Consider the following 27735-nt stretch of genomic DNA (forward strand, 5'->3'; position numbering starts at 1 on the left):
CAGTGCTGAGCTAGTAGTGTAACTGACATGTAACATTAGCTAATCTTTCATCCCCTCTCGACTGAAGTTCTGTAGCTACCACAGCCAGCTCTATCCTCTAGCTATCTGTCAAGTAGCAGTATCAAACAGCTGTTGTGTGTATAGAAATGTTTTGTAGCCTTTGTTTTGTCCCGTTTCAACAGAAGTAAATAAACTTGGCTAGTTTTCGCCAGTTGATGTACCATTAGAGCTAGCCAAAAGTTGGCTAACGTTATTTTTAAGTTATTATTTTCAAAATAAAACATTAAACATTTATAGTCAAAGCATAGTGTAAAAGCAGGTGAGCTGGTTCTACTCTTTTTCTACCATTTTCCAGTGTTTTGTGGTGGAAAACTGAGCACGTCAGTGAGCACGTCAGTTATCTATCTATACAAGGTTGTTTCCCATAGATAGATAGGCAACAAAAAAATGTAACATGTTCAAAGCTTCCATTCCCCCTCTCACAAGAGCAGTAAAGGCTGATTTAAGATGAAATCGTCAACCCTGATACTGTCAACCTTGTCACTTTTATGGTGACTTTTATAGTCATTTTTCTTAATTTAACCTCTTGAAATGGGACATTTTTTTGTTGTTGTTATGAAGTTGAACATGTGCTCTTTATGACAGATAAATTATAAAAAGTTATTTGTCACAAAGTTACACTACCCAAAAGGCACTCTATTAGTGGAATGACAAATATTATGAGATACACTGAGTGTACAAAACATTAAGAATACCTTGCTAATATTGAAGCCTGGTGGACCATTCTTGATACGCACAGAAACTGTTGAGCGGGAACCTAGCAGCGTTGCAATTCTTGCGCCTGTCTCAAGGCTTAAACAGCTTTCCTTAACCTGTCTACTCCCCTTCACCTACAGTGATTTGAAGTGGATTTAACACGTCACATCAATAAAGGATCATAGCTTTCACCTGGATTCACCTGGTCAGTCTGTCATTGAAAGAGCAGGTGTTCGTAATGTTTTGTAGACTCAGTGCATAGACAGATAGCTGCCAAAATAAAGGAAACACCAACATAGAGCGTCTTAATAGGGAGCGGGGACACCACGAGCCAGAACAGCTTCAATGCTCCTTGGCATAGGTTCTACTAGTGCCTGGAACTATTGGAGGGATGCGACACTAATTTACGCCAGTGATTGAAAGTCCATAATTTGGCGTTTTGTTGATAGAGACAGAAAACACTGTCTTAGGCACTGCTCCAGAATCTCCCATAAGTGTTCAATTGGGCTGAGATCTGGTTACTGAGACGGCCATGGCATGTGGTTTATATCGTTGTCATGCTCATTAAACCATTCAGTGACCACTCATGCCCTGTGGATGGGGGCATAGCCATGGTAGCGAAAATAATGTCCAGCATTTTTAGCATTTTTTATTCAAAAAAATAAAGGGAACACTTAAACAACACAATGTAACTCCAAGTCAATCACACTTCTATGAAATCAAACTGTCCACTTAGGAAGCAACACTGATTGACAATAAATTTCACATGCTGTTGTGCAAATGGAATAGACAAAAGGTGGAAATTATAGGCAATTAGCAAGACACCCCCAAAAAAGGAGTGATTCTGCAGGTGGTGACCACAGACCACTTCTCAGTTCCTATGCTTCCTGGCTGATGTTTTGGTCACTTTTGAATGCTGGCGGTGCTCTCACTCTAGTGGTAGCATGAGACGGAGTCTACAACCCACACAAGTGGCTCAGGTAGTGCAGCTCATCCAGGATGGCACATCAATGCGAGCTGTGGCAAAAAGGTTTGCTGTGTCTGTCAGCGTAGTGTCCAGAGCATGGAGGCGCTACCAAGAGACAGGCCAGTACATCAGGAGACGTGGAGGACGTTTCCACCTTTTGTCTATTCCTTTTGCACAACAGCATGTGAAATTTATTGTCAATCAGTGTTGCTTCCTAAGTGGACAGTTTGATTTCATAGAAGTGTGATTGACTTGGAGTTACATTGTGTTGTTTAAGTGTTCCCTTTATTTTTTTGAGCAGTGTATTTTTACCTGTGGTAAAAAAGCCTGAAAAGTGGAAGGCTGACGGAATCGCAACTGTAGATGCATATTGAAAAGTGGGAAAATGAGTGCTGAATTCAGTTAACTTTCCCAACTTTGACGAAATTGTACATAATTACCTCTCTTTACATTTTATGCAAAGCAATCACATTTTTAAGTTATGCTGTATATCTGAATAAGTTAGGAAGTAACCCCTCTGGCTGAGTCCCAAATGGCACTCTATTCCTGACATAGAGCACTAGTTTTGACCAGAGCCCCATTTGGGATACTGACTGTGACCCACTTGGCTGTTGTCCATGATTGTAATGATTTGGACTGTGTGGATGATTTGCCTATCGCACTTGGAGTTAAATCATTTTTTATTGGAGGGAATACCTAACTTCCTTACCCACTTTAGCCAAGTGAGTCAGTCCACATAATTGGACACACATTACAGGCCTGGCTCTTATCAATCTTATCCCATTAAGTTCAGGAAAGACCACACACATACTGTACCCTCACGCACACACACACCACATCACATGTGGCTTTACTAGACTCCATTGCACATGTTAGTAAGGAGAAGAAAAAACAAATGAGCTGGAACAATGGAAGTCTCTGTGAAAATAACGCAACATTGTGTCTTGACTGCAACCATGACACATTGTTTACACACACACACAATCACTTAGAAAAGGGAACCGAGCACTGTGTGTCTGGTGTAGCACTGGGGTGTTCGTATTTGCACAGGGACTGTATTAGGGACTGTACTATATATTGTTTTTGTCTGCCAGGGACATTTTGCGTGGGAGGTTAAGGGACATTCCACTGGCTAATAGAGCTTACGGGGCGAACAGCATGCTTCAAAAGTCACAGTGTAGCGAATTAAACGGAATTCCAGCGGCTCCCACAGCAACAACAAGAAGCAGGGAGCTCAGCCACAGAGCATTGTTGTCTTTGACTTGGCAACGGAGAGTTGTGTTTGCCAAGTCAGACCGCGAAACGAATGGACCCTACTGGTGCCGCTTTAAATGACGTTCAGCTTATAAAGGCACTACATAAATGTGTTACAAAGCATCTATAACCCTATGTCATGGTTTATAAAGGGTTCATTAACATGGCATAACTGTGTGATATAAACATGTGCTTTATAAAGGGTGACATGTTGTGGCACACTCTCCAAAGTGAAGTCATGTTAGTCACATTACACCTAATTTTGTTCCCAGACACTTCCGCCCCAAATGTGCGGAAGGTCTGGTGGCCCGACGCATCAAACGTGGCCTTCATTAGTTAGGGTCAGGTTTCAAATCTAATTTTAAGAAGAGTAATTGTGGAAATGGGCAGGGTTTAGCCATAATCATGACTTTGTGGCTGTTTTAACTAGAGACGACTAGGGGGAATGATGACTAATACTTTACTCAGTAAGGCACTCCCATAGAATTCTATGGTCACTCCCACTAAGGCCAACTTTGAAAGGTTGACATACCAGGCTTACATGTGCTGTGTGCACAATAGCCTGGGGATGACGTTACACCAAATTACAATTACCTTGATGAAAGCCCTCAACATAAGGCAATTGAAAGTGGCTTTATTCTGGAACCAAATGACATGTTCCTCATTACACAAACACACACACACACATAACAATATAACAAGCCATTCCGTGGGGTTCTGGGCCCAGTCAGGTAATTTGACCCAACAATATAATGAGCCATACCATGCAGTGCTGGGCCCAGTCAGGTCTTTCACACATTCACCCACTCCCCCGCTGAAAGATCACAAAACATTTGTGGCCTGCTGGAGGTCATTTTGCAGGGCTCTGGCAGTGCTCTTCCTGCTCAAAGGCGGAGGTAGCGGTCCTGCTGCTGGGTTGTTGCCCTCCTACGGCCTCCTCCACGTCTCCTGATGTACTGGCCTGTCTCCTGGTAGCGCCTCCATGCTCTGGTTACTACGCTGACAGACACAGCAAATCTTCTTGCCACAGCTCGCATTGATGTGCCATCCTGGATGAGCTGCACTACCTGAGCCACTTGTGTGGGTTGTAGACTCCGTCTCATGCTACCACTAGAGTGAGAGCACCGCCAGCATTCAAAAGTGACCAAAACATCAGCCAGGAAGCATAGGAGCTGAGAAGTGGTCTGTGGTCACCACCTGCAGAATCACTCCTTTATTGGGGGTGTCTTGCTAATTGCCTATAATTTCCACCTGTTGTCTATTCCATTTGCACAACAGCATGTGAAATGTATTGTCAATCAGTGTTGCTTCGTAAGTGGACAGTTTGATTTCACAGAAGTGTGATTGACTTGGAGTTACATTGTGTTGTTTAAGTGTTCCATTTATTTTTTTGAGCAGTGTATATGGGTCATGACAGTGTTACAACATATTATTTCTTGGTTATGACCATGTTATGATGCTGGGTGTCAAGTAAATTGTTACGGGGCGGGGGGGTGGGGGGGGGGGGTTATTTAGCTGAGCCTGCTCGCTAGCTAAATTTCATTAGCTAGCTATCAATTGTTGTGAAATCACTGAAATTATTTGAAATAACGATTGAGGTAGCTATGTAATCTAACTCAACAGTTAACATCTACAAACTAATTTAAATTACAATAGATAAAGGTTAACTTACACATTTTTCGCTGTCCAGTGGCACCACAAGTGGGCATTTGATTTGCAAACTCATCGCGTGCCTATACTGCGCTACAGAAACACTGCTAACCAAACAACAGCGCACTGAATTAAAGGGTAACTACACTCAATAATCAAAGTTTCTTAGATTTTTCCAAGACCTCAAAAGTCATCCCCTGAAGTCACTTAAGAATTGTTGTGAACTCAGAAAATCTAATTTTGTTGTTTTTCTATAAAGTAGTGTGAAAAAACAGAGAAAATCCAAAACCCGGAGAAACAAAACCGAGAAAACAGAATTTAAAAAAAATCAAAGAAATTGGGCAAAAATATAAGCGGATTTTGAAAGGCCCTACTAACGTTTTTGGCTGTGCATGACTGCATTTTTTATGTGTTTGTCATCCTGCAGCACAGCATTTTGGGGACAGTTGAGGACAGGTTCAATATTGGTTATGCACCCAAGACGGAAAGAGGTTGGGCCATCCTAGAAATGTTTTAGAGTAATATAATATATACAATTTAGTAGACGCTTTTGTCCAAAGCGACTTATAGTCATGCGTGCATACATTTTTACATATGGGTGGTCCCGGGAATAGAACCCACTATCATGGCGTTGCAATGCTCTACCAAGATGCATAACAAGGTTATAAATGCTGTGTGAAGCCTCAATTTAATATGATTTATAAGGCCTTTATTAAGCATTGCGTATGCCACCCTTTATAAAATATAGGTTTATGTCATAGCTGACGTAGTGGGTTCTGTCACATTTGACATTGGTGGTTATGTCACACAGATATGCCACATTTATGAACCTTTTATAGAGCATGACATATGGTTATAGTGACACATTTATGTAGTGTTTATGAAGGCTTTATGAAGCCTTTATAAGCTGCATGTCATTTAAAGCGGGACCAACCCGGTCCACCATGCTGACTGACTACGGCAGTGTACCCCCCCCCCGGTCGCCAGTGGACAAGCATTGTGATGTGCACCCAAAAGTGTGCGTGACATGGTTTACCACCATAGCACATCTCCCCCGATAATATCACCAAAGGGGGATTTGTTAAATATGTTTCCATTTACCCCATCTTTTTGAGTTTTTTGACAATTTAAGTGGCTGTCACGTTCCTGACCTGTTTTCTGTTGTTTTGTATGTGTGTGATGGTCAGGGCGTGAGTTTTGGGTGGGCAGTCTATGTTTTCTGTTTCTATGTTGGTTTTGGGTTGCCTGGTATGGCTCTTAATTAGAGGCAGGTGTTTTGCGTTTTCCTCTAATTGAGAGTCATATTAAGGTAGGGTGTTCTCACTGTTTGTTTGGGGGTGATTGTCTTCCGTGTCAGTGTATGTGCGCACCATACGGGACTGTTTCATTGTCGTTAGGTATTTGTAGTCTGTTCCTGTTCGTGCGTTCTTCACGTTGTATGTAAGTTCGTGTCCAGGTCTGTTTACTTCGTTTTGTTGTTTTGTAAAGTATCAAGTGTTCTTCGTGTGTTTAGTTTCGTCTTGTTTATTAAAATTCATTATGTATTCACAACCCGCTGCATTTTGGTCTTTCGATCCTTCTCTCCTCTCCTCGTTTGAGGAGGAGGATTACGACACCCGTTACAGTGGCGACTGCTGTGATCTCTTTTTTGGCCCGTCTGGCGATTTAGTGAACGCTTTAGGAAAACGCCCCGAGTTAAGTGAATAGAGTCTAACTGAATTGGGTAGGAAATGTATAGTCGGGATTTGTGAGTTCAATGTAAAGACTCCCAAAGAAAAGCTTAGTGGGAGATTCTGCAATTGGAGCAAAGAAACTCCACACACGCACACATAGAACTACTTTCGAGGCCTGCCAGATAAGCTAAAGTAATAACAGTGCTGTTTCAGCTAAATTTAGCCCTACATTGAATGTGGCCGCCACTGGTATTCATGGAAACATTTGGATTCTGTTAAACATAATTTGCCTCTGGTTGAATCGAGCTTAGTCATATTTTCCACCCCAGCATTCTCTTACTCTCTACAGGGCCAAGCTATTCAGCGGTGGCCTCCTCCCTTCCCTTTCCATTGGCTCCGATTAGTGATGTAGAGAAATAGAAAATACCTAATACTATTCATCTGGAAAATACCAATGAATCTCTCCCGCTCCTAGTCTTTGGATAATGGGAATTTATCCAAACATATGTATGCCTACCTACTTTTAATTTATCATCCAAGCCCATTCACTCAGTACCTACAATGCACCATCTACCAACACCAAGGGTTATACAGTATATAAGCTACCTGAAGAAACTTCTGAAAATAAAAAGACATCTGTCTCATGCAGGGGAGTGAAAGAGAGTGACCCGGCTCTACATATTTTACTGGTTTGTGACTCACTGACACCGCCCCCGGTTAGAGGGGAATTAAAGCAGCCCGAGAGTTAACACACACAGGAGAAGATGAACATGGGTATGTACATTGGTATGTACACGGGTATGGTTTCTGGGTTCACGCATTCCATGCACATACGTATGTCCACCCATACTCACAGACTGGAATAACACTGTTCAGGTACGGCAATATTTACTCCCGTGGAGAGTGTGGGTCAGGCTGGCTAGCCAATCAGAACCTGGAGAGACTGCATGGTTAGAGCGTGCACAGGGGTGAGACACATAGCTATTGTCCGATTGGCTGAAGCTATGAGCTGGAGGCGATATCGATCTCTCACGTGAGGAGGAGAAAGGGCGAGGATGAGTGAGAGTCAGACAGCGCGGCTCCAGCCAGACATAAACAACAACACACGCTGGAAATGAGTCCTACAGCGCCCTCGGCAGGGGGATTCTGTAACAGGGAGAGTGGGGTAAATTTAGCACTTTTTTACATTCAGCATCACTCTGTCAAGGGAAATATAGTATTATTTATAACAAAGATGTACATAGATTTCAGGATGTTGTGTATCCCTGGAAATAATCAGAATTCATGTGAAAATAACAGTTTTGAAAACATAGCTTGTCCAAAAAAAAAAAGTGCTCTTGGCACAACTTAGAGACTGAAAAAAGAGACTGAAAAAAATATATCTCCAGGTCATCAGACTGTTAAATAGTCACCACTAGCCAGCCTCCGCCCAGTACCCTGCCCTGAACTTAGTTACTAGCCGGCTCCCACCCGGTACTCTACCCTGCACCAAACCTTTTCCACATTTTGTTACGTTACAGCAAACATCGGTATCGGCCCAATGTCTAGTTTAATGCCGATGTGCAAAACCGATGTCAAAGCCGACGTGCATACCTATTTGAGGTAGGTACGTAATGACGCCACGTAAAATGTTGCGCTACACGTGCAACACAGCATTCCTAACCTAGCCCACAATGTCTGCTGGGTGGATCGAGCAGTCGAGCAGTCATTTGAAAGAATAAGAACATTTCAGCGAGACAACTCAAAGGCGAAATCCATTAACTCCAAAATAATGGAATTCATTGCACTTGACAATCAAGCACTCTCTGTCGTGGGTGATGTTGGCTTTCGCCGACTGGTACACATGTTGCCCTCCCGGAGTTACACAGTAATAGTGTCACTGCTATTAGCTTCACGACATACTATGGAACGCCGTTTGGGTCTTTGCGTGTCAAAAAAGATACACGTCAAATAACACAGTTAGATTATAGAATGTTGTGTGTTCTGAATTTGCATGTACAAGCCAAGCGCCACCACTACTATCAGTAGCACTGTCAAAGCTGTAAAAAAAAGTCTGCAAACAAGCAAACACCGGCCACGAACAATGTGTTTACAATACCGCATTGGTAATAAAGCATTATTTGTTCGACCGCAACTTCTGGGGTAGCTAGCTTTAGCTTGGTACCTAGCTAGCACCAATACAACCATCCTGAAAACAATGACCAGTAGAAACTGCAGTCATTGTCATTATTCTTGGCAATGATTTAGGAATTCTTGTGAGGAAGTATTAGCTAGGTTGCCACTTGTTGTTCACGTATTGAAATTGAACTTTAGTTCATGAAAATACATAGCTAGCCAGCTTCTTAACCCTGTTGCCCAAAGTTAACGTTATAAGCAACCAGCTAGCTTCATCTGGCTAGTGAGGCTCGACCGGACCGGGTTATGTGTTGTGAAGCTAGCCACAATAAGGATTAGGCTCAATAGTGGAATTTGCGGTTTGCCTTCACTCTTTGAAAGTGATGCAGAAGGTTACAATTGGTGGAATCATGCCATATTTAGACTAGATAATGTTAAACAAGGTTAAACAATGTGAAGCAATGAAATGGGGTATCAGTCTACTCGGTGACACACACAGAACACAACTGTGAAGAGTTTGCGCAAATATTAGCATTGTAGCTCTTATCGCTGGACTGTGACTGTGTGAAATCACCTCCCCAGTCAGCCTATTGTGTGTATTTACATTCAAATTGTACTGTACAGATTTACCTAAGGATTGGGGATCAGTGAAATGGGGTATCAGTCTACTCAATACACAAGATATTTTTTCCCAACGTCCTCCTCAGAGTTATCAGACTCCAAAACATCCAGGCAGTGTAAGGACCGACGCCAGAGATGAGAAGCAGGTATTGGGAGTCAACATTTAAGAAGGAACAGACATGAAACAAGACAGGCACAACGTCAGCACACGGGCAAAACAACGACATTCGACAATCAATGCAGCAGTGGGGAACAGAGATGGGGAACTGACAAATATAGGGGAGGTAATAAACGGGTGATTGAGTCCAGGTGAGTCCAATAATACGCTGATGCGCGTGACGGGGAAAGGCAGGTGTGCGTAATGCTGGGGAGCCTGGCGCCTTCGAGCGCCAGGGAGCGGGAGCGGGATCAGGCATGACACACAGTATTGTTTTTCCTCGGGAATAGTGTTCAAAACACATATGTTGACAATAAATGGGCCTCAGTTCACAGTTCTTTCAGAGTCCCGCAATAAGAGCTACGACGCTAATGCTCTCTGGGTGTCACTGAGTAGACTGATACCCCATGTCATTGATCCATAGGTAAGGCTGTACAGTGAAATAAGTATGACCTAAACGCAATTCTAAAGTATAATACATCCAGTGTGCTTTCAACAGATTTTTGTAAAATTAACAAATTATTGTCTTTTGTTGATTTTATAACATTCCAACTTCATTTAGCATTCATTTATGGCATAATTCTACCACTTGTGTTAATTTGCGTCACTGTCAATGACATTCTTTTATTTTGAAGGCAATGTCCACTATTGTGGCTAATCCTTATTGTGGCTAGCTTAACATAGATAGGTCTGACCACCATTAATTAAATAAGAACTGTCTTATGAATTATGGTTATTTTAGATGATGACACCTAGCTATATAGTTAGCTAGCTAACTGTAGCTACTGAAACAGATTATGTCGTTTTGCTATGTTTTTGGGGAAGAACATTGTTCGCATCCATGAGCTAGCTAGCTTTATGACCAGCATTGTAGGTGCGCGAGACAACTTTACCAGCTTCATAGCATACGTGACATATTAAATAGGAGTGATAGTGTGATCAATGTGTAATAACAACGTACATTTACGAACGTGTTAAATTATTATGTGACGTGCAGTCATATTCAGGTCCTGATAGTGTTATTTGACACGCAAAGACCCAAACGGCGTTCCATAGTATGAGACATTCTGGTTGAGAATGAAATGACTGAACAAATGAACAACGAAACAGCACAGCAAGTAAGTTAAAGAAATGGGTTTTGATTATGTTTTACTGGTAATGGGGACATATGTAAATGCCAACAAAATTACTTTTTGGTCAGTGTGTGTGTGTGTGTGTGTGTGTGTGTGTGTGTGTGTGTGTGTGTGTGTGTGTGTGTGTGTGTGTGTGTGTGTGTGTGTGTGTGTGTGTGTGTGTGTGTTATTTACAATGACGGACTACCCCGGCCAAGGCCGGACAACGCTGGGCCAATTGTGCACCGCCCTATGGGACTCCCAATCATGTCCGGATGTGATACAGTCTGGATTCAAACCAGGGACTGTAGTGATGCCTCTTGCGCTGAGACGCAGTGCCTTAGACCACTGCATCCATGTGTGTGTGTGTGTGTGTTAACTACTTGACTGTACTAGAATTCTTAAAAGGCCGCACATTTTTTAAATATCGGTTATCTCTATCGGTATTGTTTTTTTAGGCAAGGAAAATATCTGATATCGGTATCGGCCAAGCATTTCCCATTCTTCTCTGCAGAACTGTCAGGCTCTGTCAGGTTGGAAGGGGAGCTTCACTGCACAGCTATTTTCAGGTCTCTCCAGACATGTTTCAATCGGATTGAAGTCCGGGCTCTGGCTGGCCCACTTAAGGACATTCAGAGTCTTGTCCCGAAGCCACTCCTGCATTGTCTTGGCTGTGTGCTTAGGGTCGTTGTCCTGTTGGAAGGTGATCCTTCGCATCAGTCTGAGGTCTTGAGCACTCTGAAGCAGATTTTCATCATGTTCTCTCTGTACTTTGCTCCGTTCATCTTTGCCTCGATCTTGACTAGTTTTCCAGTCCCTGCCGCTGAAGAACATCCCCACAGCATGATGCTGCCACCACAATGCTTCACCATAGGGATGGTGCCAGGTTTCCTCCAGGCATGACGCTTGGCATTCAGGCCAAAGAGTTCAATCTTGGTTTCAAAAGACCAGAGAATCTTGTTTCTCATTGTCAGGGTCCTTTAGGTGCCTTTTGGCGAACTCCAAGCAGGCTGTCATGTGCCTTTTACGGAGGAGAGGCTTCCATCTGGCCACTACCATAACGGTCTGATTGGTGGAGTGTTGGTGGTTCGAAACTTCTTCCATTTAAAAATGTTGGAGGCCACTGTCTTCTTGGGGACCTTCAATGCTCCAGACATTTTTCCCCAGATTTGTGCCTCGACACAATCCTGTCCTGGAGCTCTACGGACAATTCCTTCAACCTCATGGCTTGGTTTTTGCTCTGACATGCACTGTCAACTGTGTTTTCTATGGGATCGAAGGCTCACTGTAGGGAATATAGCTTCTCCCTGTCAGAACTCTACACACGGCTAAGCTACTTCACAAATGGGAAGCTAGGCTAAACTCTAGAAGGGCAATTAGAAGCATGGTAGAAGCATAGTATCCAGGAGTCATCGAGGCTTGAAACACTGGTGGGCTGTCAGGTGTGTGTGTGTGTGTGTGTGTGTGTGTGTGTGTGTGTGTGTGTGTGTGTGTGTGTGTGTGTGTGTGTGTGTGTGTGTGTGTGTGTGTGTGTGTGTGTGTGTGTGTGTGTGTGTGTGTGTGGGTCAGAGTTTGTGGTGTGAAAGTGTTGCCCAGGTAACCATGTTGGTAGTCTGGTACAAGTGTGAGGGGTGTTAGACTAGCATGTATTATGCCACAGAGAGATTGAGAGAGAGGGGTGGGGACTGGGAGAAAGAGAGAGAATGCAAGATATACAGTATAGAGAGCATCAGTGTTTCCCGTAAGTACATGGAGTAGGCAGCCAAAAAGACGTTTATTGTGGCAAAAACCTAAAAAAAAGGTTGTGTTCTGTCAAGTAAACATGGATTCCCTGTTGAGAAACAACATAGAATTGCAGGAAAATTGTTTTAAAAATGAAGGAGGACCCCCACCAGATTGTGCACCCTTACTTTTATACAGTCAGGCAACAATGAATAAACCTACAGGTATGATTGAATAATGAAGCAGGTGTTAAACATGGGCTTTACTACACAGAAAGCAACTGTTGACTACTCCATTGTCGACACTTTAATCAAATCAGTAGTCCTATAGCAATACATTTTATAATACCATATTAGTATTATGACATTAGCTTTTATAACCTTCAATCTGCTTTATTTTATCATATTTTGGACCAGAATAAGGCTCTCTCTCTCCACTACCTATTGTTCCTGTATTGAGGATTCAATATCTTCATCGAGTGTTTTCATAATTTATCTGCAGGTAATCGGAAAATAGCATTAGTACCCTACCAGTATGCAAATTAGGGAGCCAAATGAACCCATCACTGGGCTATACTGACGAGTGTCTTCAGTGATCACAGGCAAGTCTCAACATGGGCTTTGAATCCTATGAAAATACAAAGCTCTGACGAAGGCCGTGAGGCCGATACGTAAAGTTTATTAAAGATCAGTGATACTATCAAGAGCAATGTGCGGTTTCCTTTTTCCCTAATCCTAGGAAAATACAAATAAGATCTTTGGTTTACTTGTCCCGATGCGATACCATGGACATATAACTACGTTGTATGATGTATATATTTTTTTTTAAGTACTTTTTTATTTAACCATTATTTAACAAGGCAAGTTAGTTAAGAACAAATTCTTATTTACAATGATGGCCTACCCTGGCCAAACCCTAAGCCGGACGACGCTGGGCCAATTGTGCACCGCCCTATGGGACTCCCAATCACGGCCGGTCGTAATACAGCCTGGAAATAGCAAAGGGATAAAGGAGATTTACTTTATTCAGTCAGTTTGACACCTTTTACTTTATTCAGTCAGTTTGACACCTTTTATGAATTAGTCAACACTTGCTGTTCAGTTGTCAATCAAAGCACAGTAAATAGCCTATGGGCCCCGCCTCCGTGACTATATAGGCCTATGAAACACTTGAAAGAAGGCGGCAGGTATCCTAGTGGTTAGAGCGTTTGGCCAGTAACCGAAAGGTTGCTTGATCGAATCCCCGAACAGACAAGGTAAAAATGTGTCGTTCTGCCCCTGAACAAGGCAGTTAACCTACTGTTCCTATGCATTGTTCATTGTAAATAAGAATTTGTTCTTAACTGACTTTAAAAAAAAATAAATGAATGTGCCACAAAACAGAAATTAAGTGGATTTCAACTCATCTTTATTACTTACAGTACATTACATGGGACGTGTAAATTCACTCACAGGAAACGATGAATAAGCATCATGCTCTCCCTCCTCCGTGAAAAGAAATTAGACTGTAGCCAACCACAGCTCACAAAAATAACACATGTACCGAGAGGCGGGACATGCAGCAGACTGACAAACCAGCAATATTTCCCTTTCATTGCTCACTTTGTGACTGACAGGCGCCTGACCTATCAATAGATCACTAGAAGATTCATATTGTTCATTCTAGCTGGAGAAGGCTAAACTGTCTTTTCTGACAAGCGAATTGAAACTTTTAAATGAATAGAAACCTACTTCATTCATGAAGTGGAAAAAGTAGCCGGCTTACATATTCTTTTATCGGCTATTTAGCCGACGGACGGCGCTTACGGAAAACACTGGAGCACACTGCTGCCTCTGACTCTTTGGTAGGTCTCTTAGAGACTAACTGACTGACTGACTTTTGGGGTCAGAGGAAGCCTCTGTTTGTCCCCTGAGAGAGGACCACTTCACACCTCCCAAGTGAAACCTGAGTCGTACCCTTCTGGTCCCTCTCTCCCGTCCTCTGGTCTATTTATACCCCAGCCTGCACTGGCTCCCCATACCACAGCCTAGTGGGCAGCAGAACTGCCACCACTCTGGAGGAGGAGGAGGCTGTGTGTGCGTTTGTGTGTTTGAGCGTACACGTGCATATGAGTGCGTGTGCGTGGGCTTGAATGCATGCATGTGTGTTTGTGCGTGTGTGCGTGCGGTTGCCATGTGAGTGTGTGTGTCTGGTGAGTGAACGAGCAGGCTGGCTGTGGTGCGTCTGTGTGGGCATAGGCCATGTGTAAGAAGCATGTGTAAGACAGAGGGCGGGTGCTTGAACGACAGGCAAGGCGAGCAGAGGATCAGGATTTGGTCACAGCAGTGAAAGAGAATACTCGCTCATGAAATGCGCAACATTGATAGGAGCCAAGGCTATAGTTCAAACTCCAACTCCATTTGGCTAATTAACCTTCTCCATACTCCATCAGCTAAACACTGAGGGGCGGTTTCCCGGACACCGATAAGGCGTAGTTCTGAACTAAAAAGCATTCTCATTGGATATTTTTAGTATAGGAGTAGGCTCAACCTGGGTCTGGGAAACCGACCCTCAATTGTTCTATAACTGAGTTTAAGCTTAGTCGTGGATTAAAAATCCATTTAAATTAAAATCCTCCTTTGAGTATGCTTTTTCAGTCCAAGACTAGGCTTAATTTGTGTCTGGGAAACCCCAAAATCCACATAATTGTTCTTACGGCTTGCAATTCACCTTATATGACACCTTCCTTAATACAAATTCTCTTTTTTCCTCTCAGTGAAATACATCAAGGAGATGTCGGCCTTTTTTAAGAACACCTCCCCCGGCGCACCCTTACCCTGGGATTCCCCCCCTGCCACATCACAGAAAGGCGCACACGCCCCTGCCGAGCTGGAGGCCAGGACCATATCGCTGAAAATGTGCCAGGTGACTAGGAAACAGTGCCCCCCGGACACAGAGAACAGGTACTGCGGGTGAAAACCAGTCCCTGAAAACCGGAGCATTCGGTTGTTGGGGACTTGGCACAGGCTAATGGGGAACTGAGTTCCACGATGAGGGAGAGTTAGAGAGAGAAACTGGGTACAATGGCTTGTAATCTTGAATTCAGTAAGATGTTCATCAAGTCAAAAGACCCACAAGGCACTCCTTTTGGAATAGAAACGAAGGTCCGTTGGAGTTAACGAGCACCCTACTTCACCTGAAGCAAAGTAGTGCTGCTCTGTTTTATCTCCTTTTTCACAGCAAGTTCTGAGCTCCGTCTGCCGTCCCTGTTGGTTTGACTTTTAGTAGCCTATGACCTGATGAAAATGACTGAAGCTTTGTTTTACTAAGCTTAGTTAAAGGTATGTAGTGGAGCACTAGTGTGTGTCCTACTTCATCTCTCTTTGTATCTCACCTTTGGTATGAAAAATTCAGTCAAAAAGAAGCACACTGGTTTTTGGACACTTGCATTCTCCACAATGAGCTTTATTGGGGCTCAAACCAACGTTTCGGTCAATGTTAACACATTGTGGAGCATACCAGGGGGCTAGTGTTTATTTTTCCAAGTATGAAAGACCTTGAATGACAAATACCCGACAAACTATGTTTAGGTTAGAATCACCTCACGTCAAGTTACCATGACTACTTTGTCCAGAGGTAAAGTGGATGAGAATATTTTCCTTTAATAGTATGTCAATTAATTTGTCACAGGAGGATAGCTAATCGACACTCCTCAACTTCAAGGGTCATCAAAATGTGGATTTTAGTGTATTCACAAGGGACCTGACCACAGTGAATACTGTTTTCTTGTGTTCGTCTCCCCCCTTTCTCTTCTTACCTCTTTTATTTCTCCCCGTCTCTCGCTCTCCCGTCTCTCTCCTCCCCAATTTCTGTCCCCTCTCTTTTCTCCCTCTGTCCCCTCCCCTTCACACAGGTACTTTGAGGTGATCTCGTCCAGCAGAAAGAGCTCAGTGTTCCTGAGGGCCAAGGACCCCGTCATGGCCCAGTCCTGGTACAACGCCATCCAGGTAGGGGTCTTGGGCCTGGTTCCCCGCGTCAGGGATGAGTTGAGGGCTATGCAGGCGGGCCTGGAGGTCAAACACATGGGCTGGATCACTGAACAGGTACAACGAGTCAAAGGTCACATTTTTGTTTCTGTTTGGTTTTATGAATTTATATGGCAGGCAAGCCTGGGTTCAAATAATATTTCAAATCTTTCAAATACTTTGAGCATTTGCTTTAAGGCTGTTCAGATGTGCTAAATACTCTCCGCCAGCAAAAACTATTGTTGTGTCTGAGCCCTTAGCGTGCCAGGAGTGCCAGATGGGCGGGCTTTGCACTTTTGAGACTTTTCTATTTGTTATATTGCAACAGACAAGCTCAATCAAGCACAGATAAAGTATTTGAAATGATTTCAAATAGTATTTGAACCCAATTACTTATATTATTCAACCCTAACCAAGAAAGGCCTTTCTATTGGTTTGTCAGCTAATGTGTCCCTTGAGTGTGTTCCAAAGAACATTGGGGGGAATGCATTATAGGATATACAGTGCATTCGGAAAGTATTCAGACCCATTGACTTCTTCCACATTTTGTTACGTTACAGCCTTAATTTAAAATTGATTAAATTCATTTGTATCCTCATTCATCTACACACAATACATAAAGACAAAGCAAAAAAAGGTTTTTAGATTTTTTTGCAAAGTTATAAAAAAATAATAATACAGAAAAACCTTATTCACATAAGTATTCAGACCCTTTGCAATGAGACTCGAAGATTCAAAATTGATCATCCTTGAGATGTTTCTACAACTTGATTGGTAAATTCAATTGATTGGACATGATTTGGAAAAGCACACACCTGTCTATATAAGGTCCCACAGTTGACAGTGCATGTCAGAGCAAAAATGAAGCCATGAGGTCGAAGGAATTGTCCGTAGAGCCCCTGAGACAGGATTTTGTCGAGGAACAGATCTGGGTAAGTGTACCAACATATTTCTGCAGCATTGAAGGTCCCCAAGAACACAGTGTCCTCCATCATTCTTAAATGGAAGAAGTTTGGAACCACCAAGACTCTTCCTAGAGCTGGCCGCCTGGCCAAACTGAGCAATCGGGGGAGAAGGGACTTTGTCAGGGAGGTGACCAAGAACCCAATGGTCACTCTGTGGAGATGGAAGAACCTTTCCATGTGTTTGTTGCCATTCCATTCGCTCCGTTCCAGCCATTATTGTGAGCCATCCTCCCCTCAGCAGCCTTCACTGCCTGGCACCATCCCCACGGTGAAACATGGTGTGGGGATGTTTTTCAGCGGCAGGGACTGGGAGACTAGTCAGGATCGAGGGAAAGATGAACGGAGCAGAGAGAGAGAGAGAAGAATGGGAGAAATTCCCCAAATACAGGTGTGCCAAGCTTGTAGCGTTTTTTTTTTATACATTTGCTAATATTTCTAAAAACCTGTTTTTGCTTTGTCATTATGGGGTATTGTGTGTAGGTTGAAGAGGGGAAAAAACGATTTAATCAGTTTTAAAATAAAGCTGTAACGTTAACAAAATGTGGAAAAAGTCAAGGGGTCTAAATACTTTACGAATGCACTGTATGTGGAACAAAATCCACAAATAATGTATTTTAATGCATAACATACATTTGTAAATGTATTTGTAATACATACATTTGTATGGACATTTATTATTTGGCACATTTTTTTTGTTGTTGAAATTTTTCCTATGTATATTTTTCAGCATTTAGCATTTTAGCAATGCGAAAGCCAGATTAGCAATGAACAGAATGAAATACTGACTCTAACACTGTGTTCTGTTTAAATGCATTAGCGACTAGCCTAGAAGCAGCCGACTGAAGACTGTACCACATGTCTGTTTAGTTTATTGAAAGCAACTTTCTGTGTTTTCTGAGAATAGGTTTAGCATTAACGTTAGCCTTGTGCTAAGGAGCTACCATCTAATAGGTAGTATGTGCCTTAAAAAGGAAAAATAATTAACGTTGTTCAAGGAATGTAACATATAGGGCCGGTTTCCCAGAGACAGACTAAGTCCTGGAATCAGAATTATTTTTATGGAGAATAGCCATAGAGACTGCTTTTTAATTCTGGACTCGGTTCATATTGTTGAAAACCCAAAAACAATGTAGTAAAAGCCCTTGATGGACTGAACATTATCGTCAAGCACCACAACACATGGAATTTTCCACAAAGAATATATTTCTTTCAATGTTGTAAAGCAGCCTTGCCTACCGTGAATGCTGACAAATCGATACATTTTGGGATGAAAGGAGCGAAATGTAACTGCCCTCAAATTGTCAGAAACTAGACACTCGTTGTTGTTTCTGCTGAATAAATGATGTTGTTACAAATCCCCTTGTTTGTACTTTAATATTTGATCTTAACCTTTTGTCAAAGAAGCATTGGAATATGCGACAATGTCATCAAGACAAAGGATTTGAAGAATCCCAAATATAAAATAATTTGATTTGTTTAACACTTTTTTGGTTACTACATGATTCCATATGTGTTATTTCATAGTTTTGATGTCTTCACTATTATTCTACAATGTAGAAAACAGTAAAAATAAAGAAAAACCCTTGAATGAGTAGGTGTTCAAAAACGTTTGACCGGTAGTTGTGTTGTGATATTTGATTCAGAAAAAGTGTGTGTGTCTGTCTGTCCTCTCCCCCAAGGCGACCCAGGGTCCAGAGAGACCGGTGCTGGCTCTGCTGACTGAGAGAGACCTGCTGCTATACCCCACCCTGCCTGACACTAAAGACAGCATCAACAGCCCAGTCAAGAGCCACCCACTAATCACAACCAGGTAGGACACACACACTATCTAAAACCTTAGCCCCAGGTACACACCAAACATTTCCCCAAAAAGCTACCTTTTCTTAAAGGGACATGCTCTCTTAAAGGGATGAGCAATGGAACCGGGTATGGTGGCCATCTTTGATTTGCCAGTGCTTTCCAGTGCAAATAATGCAGTCAGAACTGGCAGATACAGTACATCACATAAACAGTATTGAAAAGACACTTAGAAAGGTTTAACCTTGCAAGATTTTGTAACTTTAAACCAGTCATGTATAAGTGTGTACGTGCCTGTCACCTAACACATGTGGGAGTGTCACACTGTGTAGGGTTGAAACCAGACAGTCAAATATCCTTCCAGCCAAGTCAGTTAAATGACGAGCCACGGCTTAAGATCATTAGGTCAAAAAGTTATTATCTCATCATAACTAGGAGGGACACATTCGCATGTACACACACTACCTTGTTTGCCTGTACTGTATTTAAAGCCAGTCTGTCAAGACATTCTGGCCAAACAGCAAATCATACTTAAACACACCCCAAACTGGGCTATTGGCATACTTAATAATCTTCCATAAATGGCCCATTGTAAATGTTCACGCATGTTGTCATATTAATGTGCAAATGATTAGGAAAACCAGCAAGTTGTGTTTTGGGTTTTCTCCACCCCTCATGGTTCTCTTTCTCATTTTCCACTCTTTCTCTGTTCTCTTTTTTTCTTCTCGCTCTTTCTCTACTTATCCTCTTTCTCCCTCCCTCCCTTCTCTTTCATGTCCTACACTTCCTCTCCCCCCTCACTCCACCCTTTTCTCTCTTCCACCTTCTTACCACCTTTCCCCCTCTATCCCTTCCCTATGCCCCGTTTCTCCATGCCATCTCTCTCCCCCTCTCTTACCCTCCCTCTCCCCTTCCCCGCCTCCTCCAGACTGGTCCACTCGGGTCCGGGGAAGAGCTCTCCCCTGCTGGATTCGGAGCTCTCCTTTGGGCTGCGCATGGGCACCAAGCAGGGTGTAGAGACCCACGTGTTCCGGGTGAACTCGGCCAAGGAGCTTTCAACCTGGACCCACATGCTGGTGGACGGCTGCCACAACGCCGCAGAGCTCATCCAGGAAGTCACCACAGGTACGGATGAAGGAGTAGCGGAGGAAGTTAGCCTGCTGAGCTAAAGCCTAGGCGAGCTAATGCGAGTCTTCAGGTTTCAGACAAGGTACGGAACGAGGAGCCTCCGCCAAGTTAGCCCGCTGAGCATAAGCCTAGGCATGAGCTCGGGAAGTTAACACAAGTCTTCAGGTCTCAAACAGGGTTTCAGTACGGAACCATGCTTGTGTCATGAGGGGTCTGAGACAGGAGGACTTACGTTAGCTCCTTGAGAAAATGTCTAGGCTTTTAGCTCAGAGGGCTAACACGGTCTTCAAAAGTTAATCTGTAGGCCAACTGCAGTGCAGGTAAAAACATTGGGGATTGGAAATGATGCAGACAATTGCATTGACAGAAGCTACAATCTATCTTCAATATTAAAGCTGATCTACCCCCCCCCCCCACACAAAAAAAAAAATACAAAAAAATTTACATTTTGGATGTTACTGCATCTTCAGGGGCATGTTTTAGAAATGTATTTCATTACACTATTATTATAAATTATTTGTATTATTCATTCATTCATTATTCATTATTGCTATTCAACTTGGTGCTTGGCATCACCCTCGGAGAGAGTTTGTCACACTAACGATGTATCGTTGCTGCAGAACAGGTATTTTGAAAAGTAACATTTAAATGCTCCAACTGTAAGTGAATATGTCATCATGGATTCCTGCAAAACAACAGCAGATAGTCTAGCAAAGACCGACAGCAAGTATGTGCAGGTCTGGCTGTTTAAATAGGGTAGTACTGCCCTCTACTGGTTTTGTGGTGTGGTGCAACATATTGTCAATAAAAAGTCACTCATTGCATTCATGGGAGGCAGCCACATCTAAGCTGGACCTACAAAATAAATGAATTGCAACTGTCTGCATTCATACTGACTATATGATCAATATCGGGAAGTATGTCTCATAAGAGCTGTCCTTGTCAATTTTTCAGAGAACAGATCAGTAAATAAACTACTGTACCTTTTAGTATTTCGTTTTGTAAGGGGAGTCATGACCGCATTTACAATGTTTAGCAGATGCTTTCATCTAGAACGCCTTACAATAAAAACTTTTAGGGGTGGTTTTCTGGACACAGATTTAGCCTAGTCCTAGGCTAATACGCAAGATCAATGAAGAATCTTCATGAAGAATGAAGAAATGTGTGTCTGGGAAACTGGCCCTTAGTGACCAACCAACCTGTGTTACCCTTTCCCCCCCCTGTGGTCCCTGGCAGCCTGCAGCTGGAACGGGAAGGAGTGCAACCTGGGAGTTCACATCGACGAGGGCTTTTCCCTGTTCACCGAGGAGATGGGCATCAGGAAGACGGTGCTCCTCCAGCAGCCCTTCGAGCGCCTGCGCATGTCCTCCGACGACGGCGTGCGCATGATCTTCCTCGACTTCGGAGGGCCCGAGGCGGAGATTGTGAGTTGGACTGACGACTGGTTGGTCGGTTGGTTCTTTGTTTGGTTGGTCTGGCTGTCTTTCTTTCTCTCTTTTTCTCCTTCTTTCTCTTTCGCTTACTCTTTCGTTCTCTCGCTTCTACTCTGTCTTTCTCTCTCTCTCTCCCTCATCCATTTTGGTTCACGCCGACGTTCTACCCATAGAAAGATTACGCCTCGTAAATGATGCCCTGGACACGAGTAGAGAGGGGTTACATCACCCCTGTTGACTTCAGAGGACGGTCTGTTCCATGTGCAGGTGTTGGGCAAAATTATGAGAAAATAATGGTCCCTACAATATATGAGGATATGGAACAGTCCTTCTCAACAACTGGGTGATGCTTTGCATTTTGTCAACTCAACAGTAACACTGTGAGCTAAGAAGTCCATGCTGCACAGAACAACTTTATTTCACGTAACTTGAGGGTAATAGCCTAACTATTGTGTACCAAGGCCAAATTGTGCGCAGGCGCAGCACACATCATGTAATGTAAAGATCATAGAGAAGCATGAGAGGATGTCTACTTTCAAAGGGAGAGGGACATCTCTCTCTGTCTGTCTGTCTGTCTGTCTGTCTGTCTGTCTGTCTGTCTGTCTGTCTGTCTGTGCCAAAGTGAAATAGATAATATACTAAAGTGAAATAAACAATAAAAAATGTACAGTAAACATAAAAGTTCCAAAGGAATAGAGACATTTCAAATGTCATATTATGGCTATATACAGTGTTGTAACGATGTGCAAATAGTTAAAGTACAAAAAAGGAAAATAAATAAATATAAACATGGGTTGTATTTACAATGTTTGTTCTTCTCTGGTTGCCCTTTTCTTGTGGCAACATGTCACACATCTTGCTGCTGTAATGGCACACTTTGGTATTTCACCCAATAGATATGGGAGTTGATCAAAATTGGATTTGTTTTCAAATTCTTTTAGGGTCTGTGTAATCTGAGAGAAATATGTGTCTTTAATATGGTCAAACATTTGGCAGGTTAGGATGTGCAGCTCAGTTTCCACCTCATTTTGTGGGCAGTGTGCACATAGCCCGTCTTCTCTTGAGAACCAGGTCTGCCTACAGTGGTCTCTCTCAATAGCAAGGCTAGGCTCACTGAGTATGTACATAGTCAAAGCTTTCCTTAATTTTGGGTCAGTCACAGTGGTCAGGTATTCTGCCACTGTATACTCTCTGTTTAGGGCCAAATATAATTCTAGTTAGCTCAGTTTTTTTGTCAATTCTTTCCATTGTGTCATGTAATTCTTTTTGTTTTCTCATGATTTGGTTGGGTCTAATTGTGTTGCTGTCCAAGGGGCTCTGTGAGGTCTGTTCGTGTTTGTGAACAGAGCCCAGGACCAGCTTGTCCAGGTTCATCTCTCTGTATGTGATTGCTTTGTTATGGAAGATTTAAAAATCGCTACCTTTTAGGTGATTTTTGGACATTAACGGTTCTTTTCTGTTTTTTTATTATTAGCAGGTATCGGCTTAATTCTGATCTGCATGCATTATTTGGTGTAATACGTTGTACACAGAGGATATTTTTCCGCGGAATTCTGCATGCAGTCGCAATTTGGTGTTTTCCCCATTTTGTGAATTCTTGGTTGGTGAGTGCACCCCAGACCTCACAACCGTAAAGGGCAATGGGTTCTATAACTGATTCAAGTATTTTTAGCCAGATCCTTATTAGTATGTCGAATTTTATGTTCTTTTTGATGGCGTAGAAAGCCATTCTTGCCTTCTCTCTCAGATCGTTCACAGCTTTGTGGAAGTTACCTGTGTCACGGATGTTTAGGTTGAGGTATGTAGATGTTTAGGCCGAGGTATGTATAGTTTTTTGTGTGTTCTAGGGCAATAGTGTCTAGATATAATTTGTATTTGTGGTCCTGGCAACTGGACCTTTTTTGGAACATCATTATTAATATTTTTGTCTTACTGAGATTTACTATCAGGGCACATGTCTGACAGAATCTGTGCAGAATATCTACGTGCTGCCGTAGGCCCTCCCTGTTTGGGGACAGAAGCACCAGATCATCAGCAAACAGAAGACATTTGACTTCAGATTCTAGTAGGGTGAGGCTGGGTGCTGCAGACTGTTCTAGTGCCCTCGCCAATTCGTTGGTATACAGTGCATTCGAAAAGTATTCAGACCCCTTTACTTTTTCCCAAAAAATGTACGTTACAGCATTATTCTAAAAATGATTAAATAGTTGTTTTCCCTCATCAATCTACACACAATACCCCGTAATGACAAAACAACAAAAACATTTTTAGCAAAAACTTTATAATATTCAAACCCTTTACTCAGTATTTTGTTGAAGCGATTACAGCCTCGAGTCTTCTTTGGGATGATGCTACAATCTGGGAACACCTGTATTTGGGGAGTTTCTTCCATTCTCCTCTGCAAATCTTCTCAAGCTCTGTCAGGTTGGATGGGGAGCATCGCTGCACAGCTATTTTCAGGTCTCTCCAGAGATGTTCGATTGGGTTCAAGTCCGGGCTCTGGCTGGGCCACTCAAGGAAATCCAGAGACTTGTCCCGAAGCCACTCCTGCATTGTCTTGGCTGTGTGCTTAGGGTTGTTGTCCTGTTGGAAGGTGAACCTTCGCCCCAGTCTGAGGTCTTGAGTGCTGTGGAGCATCATCAAGGAACTCTCTGCACTTTGCTCTGTTCATCTTTGCCTCGATCCTGACTAGTCTCCCAGTCCCCACCGCTGAAAAACATCCCCACATCATGATGCTGCCACCACCATGCTTCACTGTAGGGATGGTGCCAGGTTTCCTCCAGATGTGACGCTTGGCATTCAGCACAAATAATCTTGGTTTCATCAGGCCAGAGAATCTTGTTTCTCATGGTCTGAGAGTCCTTTAGTGCCTTTTGGGAAACTCCAAGTGGTCTACCACGTTCCTTTTTACTGAGGAGTGGCTTCCGTCTGGCCACTCAACCATAAAGGCTTGATTGGTGGAGTGCTGCAGAGATTGTTGTCCTTCTGGAAGGTTCTCCCATCTCCACAGAGGAACTCTGGAGTTCTGTCAGAGTGACCATTGGGTTCTTGGTCACCTCCCTGACCAAAGCCCTTCTCTCACGTTTGCTCAGTTTGGCCGGGCGGCCGGCCAGCTCTAGGAATAGTCTTGGTGCTTCCAAACTTGTTCCATTTAACCTTTTTCACATGTGAGTTCCAAATATCTCTATCGTTCGCCCCAGTGTTTTTTTTATTCACATGATGTCAGATTGCGCTCACTGTTCCAAAATGTGATTGTTACACAACAGGACAGTTCATCTGCACTGCCCTCAAACCAAGGCACGCAGCCTGTATATACTTATAAGTTGTTTCATCTTGTCAATTTCAAATGATTTTCTAACAACTTTAGTTTTCTAACAACAGTTTGATTTGAGGTGTGTTCCGCCTCCTCATTAATTCACATAAAATTAGGCCATTTCACATTTGCGGACAATTTATTTTTGAGGCATTACTGACCCGGACAAACTTCCCCAAGCACTTCCCAATTGTTTCTGCAGACATTTGCGCATCTCCAGTCAGAACAAGACCTGCACACACGTGTTCACATTTTCCGTCTGGTGCCCACATCGCATTCATCGTTGTTTTCATTACAACATGATCATTGGAAATGTATCCGTTTCTATCAAAGTAAGTGCCTTATTATGTTATAATAGTTTCTGTATGTCGTGTTATGTCATTTCTACTGTAGCTCACTGTGTGTATGGAGCATAATATTTTTGTGTTTATCCCTTATAACCGCGGACACGCGAGGTAACGTTACTAATTTCATAACCTTTATGGTGTTCTATTCAATTGTGCTATTAGCTCCGTAAAACAATGCTAATTGCGTCAGAGAAGTACTTTCAGAAACCACACACACAAACAAACATTATTTGCCAATATCATAACTGGAACTGGGCATCTTTGGAGCTGGAGATTGAGGCCAGCTTTTGTATGCTAGCGTACACTCCTGAACAGTTTTACTGGATGAAAACACAGCAAGAAAACACATAGGCCAATATGTTGAACAACAACAACAAAAACTTGTTTTACTGAAGGAGAAAAAAAACGGAATATGCATCACCCATAATTCATATTCATGCAGTGAATGAACAACAACTGCATTTCCACCCCCCCACCTCTAAAGGCATAATATCACGGCAGGTCACCTGTCAAGTCACCCGTCAGGTCAGTCAGTCACTTATTGCTGCAGATGTGCTCAATAGTGCTTGAGCATATGATACTCCCCAAAGCATGGTGAAACACATAGAGGTGTGTCACAAGCTAAGCACATGTACTTTGTCAACCTCTGCTAACTTCTCCTGGTGCCAGACAGGCAGACTTTGCAGTACCTCCGTGTGTGACTACTTTGAGCAGCAGTTTGAGGGGAAAATGCTGTGCAGTGAGGCGTAGGGGATTGTCCACAGCAGGACGGCCCCCAGTGGATGGGCGCCGAGGGGTGTGGTGCTCCTCCAGCAGCTTTCTCATGAGGTTCTCTCTGTACTTTTGGTAGGTAATTACTTTACCTATGGGGGAGAGAGAGTGGGGAGGATGAGGGAAGGGAGAGGATGATGAGGCAGTGGGAAGGTGGGTGAGATATTGTCACTATAATTGCATAATGGAACTGTATGTGATTTGTATGTTAACTGTACGTCCAATTACAAAAAAATACCTTGTTCAGTAATCATCTCACCTGTTAGTTGGTGGTGAACTATGTGACCGTTGAGGGCAGCAGTGTCGATCAGATGGAAAAATATCTTCTTATACCACTTGGTAGTTTTCCAAGTGCATTCCACAAAGCTGTTTATCATGTCCGCCTTATCCACTGCCCTCATTTTGAGGTTATAGTCAAGCACACAGTCTGTTTTTTTTATTTTCTCTATCCCATCAGGTGGTCCACCTTCCTTGTGACCAACATGGTTGCTGTATGGACAGTGGAGAGGACATGGACGTCTCATTTGTCATGCCACTTTACTGCCAGCTTTTGACCGTTCTCCTTGAACTCCACCTCCCCTCTCTGCATCATCCTGCATCCAAATTCTGGCACCCCCTTCCTGTTCGACCTAACTGTGCCACAGGCCCCTGTACTGTTGGAGAGCAGATGCTAGAAGAGTGTGGGACAGCTGTACCAATTGTCCACATACAAAGTGTGTCCCTTGCTGAGATGAGACAGCATGGTCATCACCACGGACCCGGACACCCCAAGCCCCTCATAATGTTGGATCCTGTGCAAACTATAATTTCCTGGACAAATCCTGTCTTCACGTCGCTCATAGCAAATAATCAATAAATCACCATCAGAAAATGCATGGTGTGGTATTTATTTACTGTTTTATTCATATGTTTTCAAGTACTGATTACTAATCATGCATTCTAATTCTTGCATAGATTGTAATGGACACATTATGTGTGTAAAATACTTTTTCGAAGGTTGTACTGATTATGATGAGCTAAGCTAATTCCAGCTATGTGTGCAGCCATGTTTGTTGACATAGAATGCATTCTGGGTTTGACGTGATGATGTGAGGAAGGGTTCACTCATTTTTCGAGTAAACTTCCGGGAAGTGATGTGAACGATGGTAGACGACACACCCCCTTCAACATGCATACTGCAAACAGACCAAACTCATCTTGTCTCCTCTTATTATCTCCACCTGTCTTTGTATTACTTTCGATTTCTAGAAAGTGTTTTACTCAATTATTCAATGGTGATCTCATCCGTGATGTGATGAATTATAAATAGTCATTATTATTAACTAATTCATATTGTGGTTTCTGTCAGCCGAGAGTTATCTAAACATGACCGCTTGTGTTACGTCAATCTTTCCTCAGTTAGCGCGAGGACAAAGGTAGCCTACATTTTCCAGTTTGGATGATTGTGTTATGCTGTAGCTATTCAGTGAATGTCTGAACATTGCATCCAAAAATGAACTGGTCACATTCACGACATAATTTTGTAAGGACTGTGTTTGTGTAAAATGTTTCTGTGAAAAAACAGTGTGTCCAGCTCAAATGCTGATTGTTGCATCAATCGAAACTGGACGTTCTGAATAAGCGTTCTAATCACAGCCTACGCTGCAGGGACCACTTTAGAATGATCAAACCCATTTGTTGGTATGTGTGAAAAGGTTAAGAATGATGGAGGCCACTGTGTTCTTGGGGACCTTCAATGCTGCAGAAAGTTTTTGGAACCTTTCGCCAGATCTCTGCCTCGACACAATTCTGTCTCGGAGCTCTACAGACAATTCCTTCGACCTCATGTCTTGGTTTTTGCTCTGACATGCACTGTCAACTGTGGGACCTTATATAGACAGGTGTGTGCCTTTCCACATCATGTCCAATCAATTGAATTTACCACAGGTGGACTCCAATCAAGTTGTAGAA

At 42.9% G+C, this 27735-nt stretch overlaps 1 protein-coding gene across 1 annotated transcript in view; it reads left to right on the top strand.

The window, feature by feature from the left end:
- Window positions 1-27735, top strand: part of LOC129840945 (alpha-1-syntrophin-like) — a 63362-nt gene that overhangs the window by 22536 nt on the left and 13091 nt on the right. Inside the window, exons 3-7 of the mRNA XM_055908998.1 lie at window positions 14783-14969; window positions 15920-16109; window positions 18676-18806; window positions 19722-19918; window positions 21158-21345. Coding sequence (XP_055764973.1) covers window positions 14783-14969; window positions 15920-16109; window positions 18676-18806; window positions 19722-19918; window positions 21158-21345 — 893 coding nt within the window. The remainder of the gene's footprint in view (window positions 1-14782; window positions 14970-15919; window positions 16110-18675; window positions 18807-19721; window positions 19919-21157; window positions 21346-27735) is intronic.

This window comes from Salvelinus fontinalis, chromosome 3 (genome assembly GCF_029448725.1).
Source record: "Salvelinus fontinalis isolate EN_2023a chromosome 3, ASM2944872v1, whole genome shotgun sequence".
NCBI lineage: Eukaryota > Metazoa > Chordata > Actinopteri > Salmoniformes > Salmonidae > Salvelinus > Salvelinus fontinalis.